Raw genomic sequence first — 13966 nt, forward strand, 5'->3', positions numbered from 1 at the left:
TGGCCTCCCAAAGTGTTGGGATTACAGGCGTGAACGACTGCAACTGGTCTTAATTTCTTTTAAATTTTTTAAAATTTTTATTTTTGAGACAGGGTCTTGCTCTGTCACCCAGGCTGGAATGCAATGGCATCTTCATGGCTCATTGCAGCCTCAAACTCCCAGGTTCAAGCAATCCTCCTTCCTCAACCTCTCGAGTAGCTGGGACTACAGGTGCTGGCCACCAGACCTGGCTAATTTTTTGATTTTTTTGAAGAGACAGGGGTCTCGCCGTGTTGCCCACGGTGGTCTCGAACTCCTGGGCTCAGGTGAGCCTCCCACCTTGGCCTCCCAAAGAGCTGGGATTACAGGCGTGAGCCATGGTGCCTGACTCCTCCTTAGAGTTGAATGATGTTCCCTTGTCTGGGCTGGCCAGTTCGTTTGTCCATCCCTGCACTGATGGGCGCTGGGTTGGCTCCACCTGTTGGCCACTGTGTGTGCCACGAGTGACAAGATTTTTAAACACTGGATGTGCTTTTCTCACCCTTTCTTGCATCTGTGTCTGTGTCTAATCCCGTGATCCTGTGGCCCCGACCCCCCGGTCCCTCCCTGTCCCTACACTAGGAGTGGTTCAACGTCTATGAACGTAACCGGCACACTAGCTGTACTGTGTCCGACCTCATCGTGGGCAATGAATACTATTTCCGAGTTTACACTGAGAACATCTGTGGGCTCAGTGACTCACCTGGTGTCTCCAAGAATACGGCCCGCATCCTCAAGACAGGTATAGCCATCCTGCTCCACGGCCCAGGCCCACCCCCTCCACCCTCTTGCCCAGGTCCCACCTGGACTCCCTCCGCCCTCCCCTCCCCTCCCCACTGGGGTTGACTGCACCTAGTTATGGGGAAGAAGTGATTGTGGTTTGTTCCCGGCTGGTGTCAGGGGATGATCTAGATCAGTCGTCTCATGGGTGCATCCTCTCTCCGCAGGAATCACCTTAAAACCGTTCGAGTATAAGGAGCATGACTTCCGGATGGCTCCCAAGTTCCTGACGCCTCTCATAGACCGGGTGGTCGTGGCTGGGTACTCGGCGGCTCTCAATTGCGCTGTCAGAGGCCACCCAAAGGTGCCTGGGCAGGGACCCAGAGCTGTGTGTGTGTTGCCTTGTGGGGAATCTTCCATACAACGAAGCCCCCGCTCCCCATCACGCCAGTTCTTCCTCCCCGAGTTCTCTGTCTCAAGGGATTTAGTCACTTAAAACAATTTTTTTAATTGATTTTGTTTGTTTTTTTGAGACAGGGTCTTGCTGTATCACCCAGGCTGGAGTGCAGTGATGTGATCACAGCTCGCTGCAACCTTGACCTCCTGGGCTCAAGTGATTCTCCCACCTCATCCTCCTGAGTAGCTGGGACCACAAGCATGAACCACTATGCCCAGCTACTTTTATGGTTTGTAGAGATGGGGTCTTGCTATGTTGTCCAGGCTGGTCTTGAACTCCTAGGCTCAAGTGATTCTCCTGCCTCGGCCTCCCAAAGTGCTGGGATTACAGGTGTGAGCCACCATGCCCAGACTGGACTTGCTCGCTTTTCACCCACTTCCTGTAGCTCCTCTGACCACAGCCCAAGTCTCAGACGATCAATCACACCTTGCCTTTGGCTTCCTGCCTTTTTCCTTCTATTTTTTTTTTTTTTTCTGAGACCAGGCTCGAGTGCAGTGGTGCGATCTTGGCTCACTGCAACCGCCTCCCAGATTCAAGCGATTCTCCCGTCTCAGCCTCCTGAGTAGCTAGGATTACAGGTGTGCACCACCATGCCCAGCTAAATTTTGTATTTTTACTAGAGACAGGGTTTTGTTGACCTCAGGTGATCCACGCCTTGGCCTCCCAAAGTGCTGGGATTACAGGTGTGAGCCACTGCGCCCGGCCTCTTGCCTTTTTCTTTGTCCCGTCAGGTAATAGCTTGTCTAGGCAGCTTGAGGAGAGGACCATTAAGTCTCTCTTGCTCTGTCCAAGGACAAATGCCAGTCCCGTGGAAAAAGAAACCTTGGGAGCAGGGGCAGCCTGAACCGCCATGGCTCCCCAGGGTCTTCCTGTCCAGCCGTTTCCCGACTGCTGTTTGGGAGTGTGGACACTTGCAACCTAGAGCTCGTTTAGACCAGGGGTTGGCAAACCATCGCCCATGGGTCGGCAAACCATCGCCCATGGGTCAAATCCACCTGCCACCTGTTTCTCTCAATAAAGATTTATTGGAACATGGGCCATGCACATTTATGTTTTGTTTACAGCTACTGCAGACAAAATGTAAATAAATGTGCGTGGCTCATGTTCCAGACCCAGAGACCACAGGGCCCAAAAAGCCTGAAATATTCACCATCTGGCCCTTTATAGGAACAGTTTGCCAGCTTCTGGTCTGGGCTGTAGGTTCTTCGCTTTAGCCCCCTTAAGGCATACCATGGATTCATTGGTTCACCATCTCCATCTCTGTGTACTTTATTCACTACCTCCACTCGTTCATGTCTCTCATTCCACTCATTTATCCACCTACCAATCCATCCTTTACTCAGTTCATTCCTTCACTCCATTTGCTTATTTACAGCACTCTTTCATGCTCTCATTCATTTATTCACTCCATTTATTCTTTCAACAAACATTTTCAGAGGCTTTCAATGACCTGGGTGACTCGAACAAGAAATTTCCCGTATGTTGAGGGAGACTGACATTTGCCTAGAGTCACACAAATAATATAAAATTATAAAGGGCTGGGCCAGACACGGTGGCTCAAGCCTCTAATCCCAGCACTTTGGGAGACCAAGGCGGGCAGATCACCTGAGGTCAGGAGTTTGAGACCAGCTTGGCCAACATGGTGAAACCCCATCTCTAGTTAAAAAAAAAAAAATACAAAAATTAGCCAGGCACGGTGGTGAGTACCTGTAATCCCAGATACTTGGGAGGCTGAGACAGGAGAATCGCTTAAACCCAGGAGGTGGAGGTTGCAGTAAGCCGAGATTGTGCCACTGCACTCCAGCCTGGGAAACAAAGCAAGATTCTGTCTCAAAAAAAAAAAAAGGCCAAGTGCAGTGGCTCACACCTGTAATCCCAGCACTTTGAGAGGCCGAGGCGGGTGGATCACCTGAGGTCAGGAGTTCAAGACCAGCTTGACCAACATAGAGAAACCCTGTCTCTACTAAAAATACTAAAAAGTAGCCAGGCATGGTGGCACATGCCTGTAATCCCAGTTACTCAGGAGGCTGAGGGCAGGAGAATCACTTGAACCCAGGAGATGGAGGTTGCAGTGAGCTGAGATTGTGCCATTGCACTCCAGCCTGGGCAAAAAGAGTGAAACTCCATCTCAAAAAAAAAAAAAAAAAAAAAAAAAAAAAAAAAAAAAGGGCTGGCGGGGCACAGTGGCTCACTCCTGGAATCCCAGCACTTTGGGAAGCCGTGGTGGGAGGTTGGCTTGAGGCCAGGAGTTTGAAACCAGCCTGGGCAATATGGTGGAACCCATCTCTATATACAAAATAAATACAATTATAAAGGGAGGCAAGTGTGTGAGAGAAACACAGGCAGAGTGTAAAAATAGGTATTTCCGTTCCAGTCTAGGGGCCACGAAGGGACGTGTGAACTGAGACCTAAAGGATAGGTTAAAAAAAAAAAAAAAAAGGAGGGAAGGGCAGCATGGAAGAGGGAACAGCCAATGCCAGGGTCCTGAGGTGGGTGCCTGTCTGGTCTGTTTGAACGACATCGAGGTAGCCTGTTTGGCTGGAGCAGAGAAGTAATGGGGATCAAAGACTGTGGGACCCTGTGGGCCATGACAGTGAGCTCTTTGTCCTGAGAGCAAAGGGAAGACCGCACCATTACCCTGTGAAGTAGGGACTATCAATCTGCTTTTACAGAATAGGAAACTGAGGGTCAGGGAGAAGTGACTCGCCCCAGGACATCCGGCAAGAGCGTGGCAGAGCCTAGACCCCAGATCTGCTTCCCGAGCTCCATTTTGTCATTGCCCAGGGACCCTCTCTAAGTTGGCCCCCTCTCCCTTGACTCTTTAACAGCCGAAGGTGGTCTGGATGAAGAACAAGATGGAAATCCGTGAAGATCCCAAGTTCCTGATGAACAATTACCAGGGGGTCCTGACGCTGAATATCCGCCGCCCCTCGCCCTTCGACGCTGGGACTTACACCTGCCTGGCCGTCAACGAGCTGGGCGAGGCGCTGGCTGAGTGCAAGCTGGAGGTCCGAGGTGAGGGCGTGGCCGTCCCCAACACTGGCTGACCGTGGCTCAGGCCCTGTACCAGCCTGGCCAGAGGCCCTGGGCTGAGCACCGCTGAGATCTGGAGACAGTGAGACCCGCCCTCTGGGAGGAGGACGGGGAAGCTGCTGTCCTGAAGGCAGCACAGGGCATCATTGGAGTTGGGGTGGGGGAGCCCCAGACCCAGCTTGGGCAGGAATCAGATTTTTCCAAAGGAGTTGAAGGACAAGGAAGAGGGAGGCTGAGTGAGAAGGGCTTAGCAAATGTCCCCAAGGCCTCCAGTGAACCGGGGCCCCCGCAGGCAGATGGGTTGACAGAGTGAGAGCAAACATGGATAACAGAAGTGACCAGGGGCGGTGGGAGCTCCCAAAAGTGCCTCCCCTCCATAGCCTGTCCCCATGCTCTGACCCACCTGCCCCTGCCTCTCCCTGCCCCGTCCCCTCATCTCGGTCCCAGAGCTCCAGCCCCAACAACGAAAGCTACATCCTCTTCCTCCCGGATTCCATTTCCAGCCGCCTCCCTGTCTCCAGTCTCTCCAACCTGCCACCCACCTTCACCCCTGGACTGGCCCCAGAGAGCTCTCTCTCTCCAGAGCTGCTCTGCCCCAGCCCTGATCCCAGCCCGCTGGGGGCTCCCCACCACCCCAGCGCCCCGCCGCCTGGTGTTCACAGTGGTGTGTCCGCCTCTGGCCCCACCTGCCCCGGTTCTTCCCACATGATGTCCCAGCCACGCTGGGCTGTTGGCCGTTACACTGGTCAGGCTTTCCCACCACAGGGCCTTGGGACAGGCTCTTCCCTCTTCCTGGAACACAGTTCCCCGCTCCTCTACCCTGTGCTCCGGCCCGTCAGACACCTGCCAGTCAAGGCTCAGCAAAGAGGCCACTAACGGTGTCCCTCAGAGCAGGATGACATCAATGTGGACTTCCAGAGTCCCTCCCGGATGGTGACTTCTGACCTCTGACTCCCCTGGCTCTGAGGACAGCCCAGCAGACAGGGTGGCTGGGGACCCTTAACAAAGGCTGAGAGAGGACACTTTCTGGCCAAGCACGGTGGCTCTCGCCTGTAATCCCAGCACGTCGGGAGACCAAGGCAGGCGCGTTGCTTGAGCCCAGGAGTTCAACACCAGCCTGGGCAACATGGCGAAACCGGCTCTACTAAAAATACAAAAAAAACAAATTAGCCGGGCGTGGTAGCACATGCCTGTCGTCCCAGCTACCTGGGGGGGCTGAGGCAGGAGGATCACTTGAACCGGGGAGGCCGAGGCTGCAGTGAGCTCAGATCGTGCCATTGCACTCCAGCCTGGTGCAACAGAGTAAGACTCTGTCTCAAAAACCAAACAAGGCCGGGCGCGGTGGCTCACGCCTGTAATCTCGGCACTTTGGGAGACCGAGGCGGGTGGATCACCAGGTCAGGAGATCGAGACCATCCTGGCTAACATGGTGAAACCCCGTCTCTACTAAAAATAAAAAAAATTAGCTGGTCACGGTGGCGGCGCCTGTAGTCCCAGCTACTCGGGAGGCTGAGGCAGGAGAATGGTGTGAACCCGGGAGGTGGAGCTTGCAGTGAGCCGAGATCGCGCCACTGCACTCCAGCCTGGGCGACTGAGCGAGACTCCGTCTCAAAAGAAAAAAAAAAAAAAAACCCAAAAACACCCCCAATCACTGCTCTTCCAAGCCCACCCAATTTCTGATATTCTGCTTTCTCCCTGATTAACTATTGAATCAGTTCAGAAAAATCCCGGCCTCAGGATTCCAGTGACCGCGTACAGCCAGCAGCTCAGAACGTCCCCATCTGGGATCCAGAATAGCAGTAGTCAGGCGCGCTGTGACCCTGGGTTGTCCAGCCACAGTGACCTGGGATGGGGCGGGATGGTGACTGTCATCCTGTCCCCCAGCTGGTCATGTGGACACAGCAGCCAAAGGGGCCTGGGGCTCCAGGAGGAGGCGTGCCCGGGCCTGGCTCACCCGCTTTCTGATTTTCCTGCAGTGCCGCAGTGAGACCTATCCGCTACCTGCCGAGACAGTTGGTGGCGGAGTCCTGACCCCAATCCCCAGCCTCGCGGGACTGTGTTCTTTCTGGAGTTTTTGCTGAGAACAAAACAGTGTTGTCTGGACCCTGGAGTGTCTGTCCTTCTTGCCTCTGTAGCTCCGTCTTCCTCCTGCAGGGGGTTGGTGACCCCGGGGTTGGCGATGGGAGCAGCTGCGTCCACACAGGCCACGGTGAGGCGGCCTCTTGGAAGAGCTACTTTAGTGAGGCAGCCATGTTGTTACTGCAAGCACAGAGCATCCAAGGTGAACGCAAGCCCATGTGGAGGCCGGCCCCAGCGAGCTGCTGGGAGGGAGGGAGGGTGCAGGCTGGGGGCGATGACGGTGGCAGCGAGTCAAAGACGCACCCAGGCCACACCCAGAAGGCTGCTCTACTGAGGCAGCTGTGTCAGTGTGGCGGCCTCGAGGCCTCGGCAGTGGCCCAAAGAGCTAGACGTGGTGAAGTGAAGAGGGAGGCAGCTGTGCTGGATGAACTCCCGCGAGGCAGCTGCGCGGACTTGGCGACGACGGCGAAACCGCTCGTGGCCTGCTTGTTGGTTCTTAAGGGGTTGACCTTTATTAACTTTAATATCACATCTGCCTGGCCCTGAGGCAAGGTACTTTGATCTCTGGTCATTCGGTGACCTTGAAGGATGCTGGAAGACTCAGAGTCCCCAGAGTTCAGAGGTCTTGGGGTCAAGTCTGGCTTCCATGCCTTGGGGCTGGGGAGAGCGAGCTCGTTTCAGAGGCCTTGGCCTGCAGTTAGGGAGTGGGGGGTGGGGAGGGACTCTGCACTTACTGGAATAGCAGGGGAAGCCAGGTGTCTCAAGAGTGGGCACAGATTCCAGTGACCCCAGCTTCTAAAACTGGCATCACCCCCTGCTCCACCTTGACCCCCAAGGCCCTACAGAGAACTGGACATTGGGCCTGGCTGACCCCACTCCTTCAGGACACAGGTTGTCCCTCTCTAGACCCCACTCCGGTAGGTCAGGGGGAGAGGGGCTGGGGCATGGGTGTGGGTGGCTGTGTATGTTCCCAAGTAGGACACGACAGCCTCCTTGGCTAGGGGCACCAAAGCCCTGGAGAGACTGCTGGCTTCTACCCACAGACCCCCATATCCCTGGGTCACCTCCACTTCCAGACCCAGGAGTCCAGGCCCCAGCCCCTCCTCCCTCAGACCCAGGAGTCCATTCCCCGTCCCTCCTCCCTCAGACCCAGAAGTCTGGGCCCCCAGCCCCTCCTCCCTCAGACCCAGGAGTCCAGGCCTAGCCCTCCTCCCTCAGACCCAGGAGTCCAGGCCCAGCCCCTCCTCCCTCAGACCCAGGAGTCCAGACCCCCAGCCCCTCCTCCCTCAGACCCAGGAGTCCGGGCCCCAGCCCTCCTCCCTCAGACCCAGGAGTCCAGGCCCAGCCCCTCCTCCCTCAGACCCAGGAGTCCAGACCCCCAGCCCCTCCTCCCTCAGACCCAGGAGTCCGGGCCCCAGCCCTCCTCCCTCAGACCCAGGAGTCCAGGCCCAGCCCCTCCTCCCTCAGACCCAGGAATCCAGACCCCCAGCCCCTCCTCCCTCAGATCCAGGAGTCCAGACCCCCAGCCCCTCCTCCCTCAGACCCAGCAGTCCAGGCCCCAGCCCTCCTCCCTCAGACCCAGCAGTCCAGGCCCAGCCCCTCCTCCCTCAGACCCAGGAGTCCAGGCCCAGCCCTTCCTCCCTCAGACCCAGGAGTCCAGGCCCAGCCCCTCCTCCCTCAGACTCAGCAGTCCAGGCCCCAGCCCTCCTCCCTCAGACCCAGGAGTCCAGGCCCCAGCCCTCTCCTCTCTCAGACCTGGGAGTCCTCAGACGCCTCCCCTCTGCTCTCTGCTGCCCCACCGCACTTCCCCCCTTCCTCACCTCCTTCCACTCCCTCTGGGCCTCCACCTCATCATCATCGCCCTCCTCATCTTCATCCTCCAGCACTTGGTGCTCCTGCGTGAAGGGCACAGCAGAGGCGGAGAGGAAGCGCAGGCGGTAGAGCAGCCGCACCCACTGGCCGAACTCCCGGTCTCGGGTCTCGAGTGGGGCGCGCAGTCGCAAGTAGAAGGTTCGGCTGGTGTTCAACTTGACCTCGAGCTGACACCGGCTTTCATCGTGGACAAAGAGCTGGACAAACTTCAAGGGGAACAGCCTGGGTGGGAGGAAGCAGCAGACTCAGGTTCTGACCCTGTCGGGTCTTCCTGCACCATCGGGGTCAGGGGTCCCCACCTTGCCACGCCTCCCTCTGCCCCAGGAATCCCTTTCCACTTTCATTGCCTCTTGAATTTGAGTCCATTCCCAACTTTCTTCCAGCCACATGTCTCCTTTTTGTCTCCCACTAGTCCTCTCCCCTAAACTCCAGATTCAAATGTACAACTGCCTACTTGAAATTTCCATCTGGGGCCGGGCGCGGTGGCTCACACCTGTGATCCCAGCACTTTGGGAGGCCGAGGCGGGTGGATCACCTGAGGTCAGGAGTTCGAGACCAGCCTGGCCAACATGGTGGAACCCCATCTCTACTAAAAATACAAAAAATTAGCTGGGCATGGTAGTGGGTGCCTATAATCCCAGGTACTCGGGAGGCTAAGGCAGGAGAATTGCTTGAATCTGGGAGGCAGAGGTTGCAGTGAGCCAAGATCGTGCCATTACACTTCAGCCCGGGAAACACTGCAAGATTCTTTCTCAAAAAAAAAAAAAAAAAAAAATGTCAGCTGTTATTCTTCTATTTGGGGGACAAAAATCAACCTCCGACTCCCAGGCTCAAGTGATTCTCCTGCCTCGGCCTCCCGACTAGCTCCCGAGTAGCTGGGACTACAGGTGGCCACCATCATGTCTGGTTAATTTTTTGTATTTTTGTAGAGACGGGGTCTCACCATGTCAGCCAGGCTGGTCTCGAACTCCTGGTATCAGGTGATCTGCCCACCTTGGCCTCCCAAAGTGCTGGGATTACAGGTGTGAGCCACCACACCCAGCCTCTACTGCTGTTTTTAAAGAAAGGGTGGATCCATATATATGTGTGTATATATATATGTGTGTATATATGTGTATATATGTATATATGTGCATATGTGTGTATGTGTATATATGTGCATATATGTATATGTGCATATATGTATATATGTATATGTGTCTGCATGTATATATGTACATATGTATGTATATATGTATTTGTATATATGTATACATGTGTGTATATATGTATACATGTGTATTATGTATATATGTATATGCATGTATGTGTATATGTATGTATATGCATGTATATATGTGTATATATGTATATGTATACATGTATATATGCGTTTATATGTATATGTGTGCATATATGTATATGTGTGTGTATATGTATATGTGTATATATGTATATATATTTCTGTATCTATATGTATATATACCTGTCAGAAACTGCCCCAGAATAGCTCAGGGCTGAAGTTGGTTAGACAGAAGTGAGGGGCTAGGAGATGAGTCCTGAGGCCAAATTTGCAGAGCAAGCTCAATGTTCTCACTTCAGTGGTGTGTTCATTTGGGAAGAGGTTTTAGGGTGCCAAAGGAGCTTATGAGAGGGTCAAAGCCACTCTCAGCATCATCACTGGTGTTCTTCCAACTGCAGGTCATGATTCAGTGAGTGATGAGATCTCTGGTGAAATACAGTTAGCATTTAAAATAAAAGGGGCTGGGCAAGGTGGGTCACACGTATAGTCCCAGCACTTTGGGAAGTTGAAGGAGGAGGATTGCTTGAGCCCAGGGGTTCGAGACCAGCTTGGGCAGCAGGGTGAGACCCTGTCTCTACAAAAAAAGACAGGGTCAGGCAGCTGAGGTGGGATGATCGCTTGAGCCTGCAGAGCTGTGATCACTCCAGCCTGGATGACAGAGTGAGACACTGTCTCAAAATTAAATATGAATGAATGGACGAATGAATGAATGAATGAATAAATAAATAAAGGCCAGGCACGGTGGTTTATGCCTGTAATTCTAGTGCTTTGGGAGGCTGAGGTGGGAGGATCACTTGAGGCCTGGAGTTCAAGACCAGCCTGGGCAACATAGTGAGATTCCATCTCTACAACACATAAACAAAAATAAAGGCATAGTGTAGAAGAGAAAATATCTCAGTGTACCGTACTGGCGTCAGAATACTGCTTTGTGAAAGGTTTTTAACTTAGGGGGGATTAATAAATGCTGTAAGTAATCTTGAATACATGCAGGTCAAAATCTGATTTGGCTACCAAATTACAAAAGCAATCTTTTGGACTTCAGAAGTGCAGAGAAAGAACTGTGGACCTTCATGTGTGCATGTGTGAGACAATGAGTTTGTCCTTCCTTCCTTCCTTCCCTCCTTCCCTCCTTCCTCTATTTCTCCCTCCTTACTTTCTTCCCCTTCTTTTCTCTCTCTTCTTTCTTCCCTTTATTTCTTTCTTTGAGAACGGGTCTCACTTCATTGCCCAGGCTGGAGTGCAGTGGTGTGGTCACAGTTCACTGCAGCCTGGAACTCCCGGGCTCAGGTAATCCTCCTGGCTCAGCCCCAGTAGCTAGGACCACATGTGTGTGCCACCACACCTGGCTAGCTTTGTAATTTTGATTTCTGTAGAGATGGGGGTCTCGCTATGGGGGCCCAGGCTGGTCTTGAACTCCAAGCCTGAAGTAATCTTCCCACCTCAGCCTCCCAAAGTGCTGGGATTACAGGTGAGAGTCACTGTGTCTGGCACCTCTCTTTCATGAACTGTGAGATATGGTCAAAAAAGTGAAAGCCAGGCTGGGCGCGGTGGCTCACGCCTGTAATCCCAGCACTTTGGGAGGCCGAGGCGGGCGGATCACAAGGTCAGGAGATGGAGACCATGGTGAAACCCCGTCTCTACTAAAAATAGAAAAAATTAGCCGGGCGCAGGGGCGGGCGCCTGTAGTCCCAGCTACTCTGGAGGCTGAGGCAGGAGAATGGCGTGAACCCGGGAGGCGGAGCTTGTAGTGAGCCGAGATTGTGCCACTGCACTCCAGCCTGGGCGACAGAGCAAGACTCCGTCTCAAAAAAAAAAAAAAAAAAAAAAAAAGTGAAAGCCGGACAGGCATGGTAGCTCATGCCTGTAATCCCAGCACTTTGGGAGGCCCAGGCAGAAAGATCACCTGAGGTCAGGAATTCGAGACCAGACTGGCCAACATGACGAAACCCTGTCTCTACTAAAAATACAAAAATTAGCCGGGTGTGGTAGCAGGTGCCTGTAATCCCAGCTACTCGGGAGGCTGAGGCAGGAGAATCGCTTGAACCCAGGAGGCAGAGGTTGCAGTGAGCTGAGGTTGAGACTCTGTCTCAAAACAACAACAACAACAACAACAAGTGAAAGCTACTGGCAGAATGTTTCTGTACTATGGGCACATAAACATTTCAGTGTTTGTAGCTGGAGTTGGAGCAGGAGCCTTGGGTGAGAGAAGGGAACAGCTTCTGCTGTCTATTTTGTGCTTGTTTTCTCATATGTTAGCATTACTTTTTCTTTTTCTCTTTTCTTTTTTCTTCTCTTTTCTTTTGAGACAGAGTCTCACTCACTGTCATCCAGGATGGAGTGCAGTGATATGGTCTCGGCTCACTGCAACCTCCACCTCCTGGGTTCAAGCGATTCTCCTGCCTCAACCTCCCGAGTAGCTGGGATTACCAGTGCCTGCCACCACACCTGGCTAATATTTTGTATTTCTGGTAGAGACAGGGTTTCGCTATGTTGGCCAGGCTGGTCTCAAACTCCTGGCCTCAAGTGATCTGCCTGCCTTGGCCTCCCAAAGTGCTGGGATTACAGGTGTGGGCCACCGCACCCAGTCTGCATTACTTTTTCTTTTTTTTTTTTTTTGAGACGTAGTCTCGCTCTGTCACCCAGGCTGGAGTGCAGTGGCCGGATCTCAGCTCACTGCAAGCTCCGCCTCCCGGGTTCACGCCATTCTCCGGCCTCAGCCTCCCGAGTAGCTGGGACTACAGGCGCCCGCCACCTCGCCCGGCTAGTTTTTTGTATTTCTTAATAGAGACGGGGTTTCACCGTGTTAGCCAGGATGGTCTCGATCTCCTGACCTCGTGATCCGCCCGTCTCGGCCTCCCAAAGTGCTGGGATTATAGGTGTGGGCCACCGCACCCAGTCTGCATTACTTTTTCAATGAAAAAATACGACGTAGAAGAGAGTATGGAGTGAGGCACAGGAGGGCTCAAGAACCGTGAGATCCGCAATCGTGACAAGCTTGGCGTTCCAATCCTGGCCCACTCTGGAGCCACAGTGGGACCCTGGGCAAATGGCTCCCAGCTCTCTGAGCCTCAGTTTAGCTCTTTGGAGGATGGGGCTAAGGGACCCCACCATGTGAAGATATGAGGTCAGAGGTGAGATCTCATGCACGGCCCAGGGCGTGCATGAGCAGGCCCTGTGGAAATGGTCATTCTCCTGACCCCTGCTGGGGCATGGCTGAGGACCGTCCCCTTCAGGTCTGTCTAGTCCCTGATTTCTGGCCCCTGAGGGCTGCTCTGTCCTTCTTCTCCCATGTAGATGACAGCTCAGGGAGGGCCGGTAGCACCGCCAGCTCCTGGCCCTGGGGGTGGTCTGGGTGAGAGGAAGTACTGCTAGGGGCTCAGGTGCCTGGAGCTGAGGGAGGAGGGGGTCTCGGCTGAGGTGGGGGCAGTTACCCGAAGAGTTGCAGGTGTCCATTCTCCTTGTCAGGGCCGGCCAGAAGCAATAGGTCTGGGAGCTCCAGGGCTGGACTGGAGGCTGCCACCCCCATGGTGACCTCGTTGGCAACTTCTCCCAACCGAGTCACCTGGGGCCAGGGGTCAGAGGTTAGGGGCAGGATAGATGTGCGGGCAGAACTGGGGAGGGATCAGAAGTTAGGAATCTTGGTAGGGGAAAAGGTCATGAACCAGGTGAGTTGAAAATCAGGCTGGGGGCCAGATATCTTGGAATTAAAGGTCAAGAATCATATGGGTGTGAAGTTAGGGAAACTGAGGCAACGGAGTTAGAGGTTCACAAAGAATCTAAAGAACTAGAGATATGGGGCATCAGAGGTCAGGTAGGAGTTGGGAGTCGGGAATCCCACGTGATGGACGTTATGGGGGAGCAGGGGCTTTCCAAGTCGGGAGGAGGTCGAGGGACAGGCCGAGGCTTGGGATGAGGGGGTTCTGGGGCTCCCTACCTGCACAAAGTTGCTCTCAAAGATGGGGAAGTCCCGCAACTGGTCGAATTCGCCGCTCTGGAGGTAGCGTTGGAGCCGTCTGGGACGGCCCGTGGGAGAGGCTGGAACCAGGAGGCATTTTAGCAGGACGAAGTCTGGGCGTCGATCCCGGGAGGCTGTGTCTGGCTGCCAGCCGGGAGGGCCCGGCACAGCTCCGCGCAGAGGACGGGGTATCAGATGTCCCTGAATTGCCGGCCCCAGCCTTTGCTTGGTTCCCTCACCAGGTCCAACCCCTCCAGGCCTGGCTCCGTCTCTCACCTGCCATCCCACCTGGTTCCACCTTGCCAGCTCCACCCAGGGCCGGCTTAGCGCCGCGATCCCGCCTCATCGCGATGTCCCCGCCCGACGGGAGCGGAGGAAGGAGCCGAGGGAGAAAATGAGGGGGCTGGGCTAGGGCATTGTGACGTCATGATGCGGATCGGGTTTTATGACGTCACACAGAAGCGGGCTCCCAGTTTGTGATGACGTCCCAGGAGGGGGCGGCTCCTGGAGATCAGGCTAAAGGGGCGGCTCCATCCTGCTGACGTCAGGC

At 54.2% G+C, this 13966-nt stretch overlaps 2 protein-coding genes across 2 annotated transcripts in view; one reads left to right on the forward strand and one right to left on the reverse strand.

Annotated features, from left to right (window-relative positions):
• The window catches only part of LOC139360423 (myosin binding protein C2), a 36580-nt gene extending 30249 nt beyond the window's left edge, over positions 1-6331 (forward strand). Inside the window, exons 25-28 of the mRNA XM_071087537.1 lie at positions 601-760; positions 966-1102; positions 4024-4210; positions 6205-6331. Coding sequence (XP_070943638.1) covers positions 601-760; positions 966-1102; positions 4024-4210; positions 6205-6215 — 495 coding nt within the window. The 3' untranslated portion in view covers positions 6216-6331. The remainder of the gene's footprint in view (positions 1-600; positions 761-965; positions 1103-4023; positions 4211-6204) is intronic.
• Positions 6332-6796: 465 nt separating this feature from the next.
• Positions 6797-13965, reverse strand: GARIN5A (golgi associated RAB2 interactor 5A). The gene is given in 6 exon segments (XM_071087538.1): positions 6797-6998; positions 8128-8401; positions 12893-13023; positions 13396-13496; positions 13693-13830; positions 13833-13965. Coding segments are annotated over 6 exon segments (822 nt in total). The 5' UTR covers positions 13951-13965; the 3' UTR covers positions 6797-6938.
• Position 13966: the final 1 nt, after the last annotated feature.

Source organism: Macaca nemestrina, chromosome 20 (genome assembly GCF_043159975.1).
Source record: "Macaca nemestrina isolate mMacNem1 chromosome 20, mMacNem.hap1, whole genome shotgun sequence".
NCBI lineage: Eukaryota > Metazoa > Chordata > Mammalia > Primates > Cercopithecidae > Macaca > Macaca nemestrina.